At 56.3% G+C, this 1270-nt stretch overlaps 1 protein-coding gene across 1 annotated transcript in view; it reads left to right on the top strand.

Annotated features, from left to right (window-relative positions):
- Positions 1–783: 783 nt before the first annotated feature.
- The window catches only part of FITM2 (fat storage inducing transmembrane protein 2), a 5584-nt gene continuing 5097 nt past the window's right edge, over positions 784–1270 (top strand). Inside the window, exon 1 of the mRNA XM_021689066.2 lies at positions 784–1012. Coding sequence (XP_021544741.1) covers positions 840–1012 — 173 coding nt within the window. The 5' untranslated portion in view covers positions 784–839. The remainder of the gene's footprint in view (positions 1013–1270) is intronic.

The raw sequence follows: 1270 nt of genomic DNA, 5'->3' as shown, positions 1-1270 counted from the left end.
GAAAGAAAGAAAGAAAGAAAGAAAGAAAGAAAGAAAAGAAAGAAAGAGAAAGAAAGAGAAAGAAAGAAAAAGTAAGTTTGTAGTAATTTGTTATGGCAGTCCTAGGAGACTGATACAATGCGGGGCGGGGAGGGCGGAGTGGGGGAGGCTGAAATTTGGGAAACACTGAATTAGGCACCCAGCCATGATGGGGGTGAGAGGGTTTAGCTCTGTGATAAACTGAGTGACTGAGTCACCAACACCCTCATCTGATCTTAACCCCCCAGAGTCCAGCATTTTCACTCAATACAATAGCTGTTTTAAAAGCTTTTAAAAAAATCTAATAACATTTAAATTGAGTAACTATTTTATGCACTTCTTTTCTAGTAAAATTAAATTTCATTTCCCTATGCCTGGATCACCGTCATGACCTCAGGTTCATAAACTAACTCTTAGGAAGGGTTGAGCTCCTCTTGTCTCCCCATTTTACGGATGAGAAAACTAAGGCGCAGATGGAGGAGGTGTCTCCAAGCTTTTAGGAGAGACTAAATGATACAGTACTGCATTTATTCTTCCCCATCTCCAGCAAATACTCCCAGGACCGCTTTTTCCCAGACCCAGAGCAAGAGTCCGCGCCTGTCGCCTGGCGGCCGGACAGGGAGGAGGGCGCAAGGGTTCGGGAGCGGACGCGCTGTAGAGGCCGCCAGTGGCCGGATGGGGGAGCGCGAGAGCTCCGCAAGGGGTGGGGCTCGCGGATGGCGCGCATGCGTCCGAAGGGACGCAGCGGCTTCTTCCGAGCGAAGGGCAAGACGGTGGCCGAGAGGACACGGGGAAGCGGACGGTGGCCGACGAGGTCGGACATGGAGCATCTGGAGTGCTGCGCGAGGTTCCTCCGGGGGACGCTGGTGCGAGCGGCCGTGCGGCGCTACCTGCCCTGGGCGCTGGCGGCCTCCATGATGGCGGGCTCCCTCCTCAAGGAGCTCTCCCCGCTGCCCGAGAGCTACCTCAGCAACAAGCGCAACGTCCTCAACGTGTGAGTGCGCCCCGGGTCCTCCCCTGTCCCCGCCATAGCCGACCCGCCGTCGCCTCGTCCTGAGAGCCGGGGCTTAGCAGCCCTGATGGACGAGTCGTCGGACGGGGAGGCTCTCCTCATTGTGACAGCTGCGTCTGCACGCGTGTCGCGACCGAGGGACCCCCGAATGGCTATGTCACTAGCAGTTGATGTTCGCACGCCCAGACGAGCCGGCTTGAGTTGACTGGGCAGGGAGTGACGGGCAGGGCGCGCGTGGGG

Source organism: Neomonachus schauinslandi, chromosome 10 (assembly GCF_002201575.2).
Source record: "Neomonachus schauinslandi chromosome 10, ASM220157v2, whole genome shotgun sequence".
In the NCBI taxonomy this organism is placed as follows: Eukaryota; Metazoa; Chordata; class Mammalia; order Carnivora; family Phocidae; genus Neomonachus; species Neomonachus schauinslandi.
The sequence above is the reverse complement of the archived record's forward strand: the minus strand, read 5'-3'. Positions and strand labels throughout refer to the sequence as shown.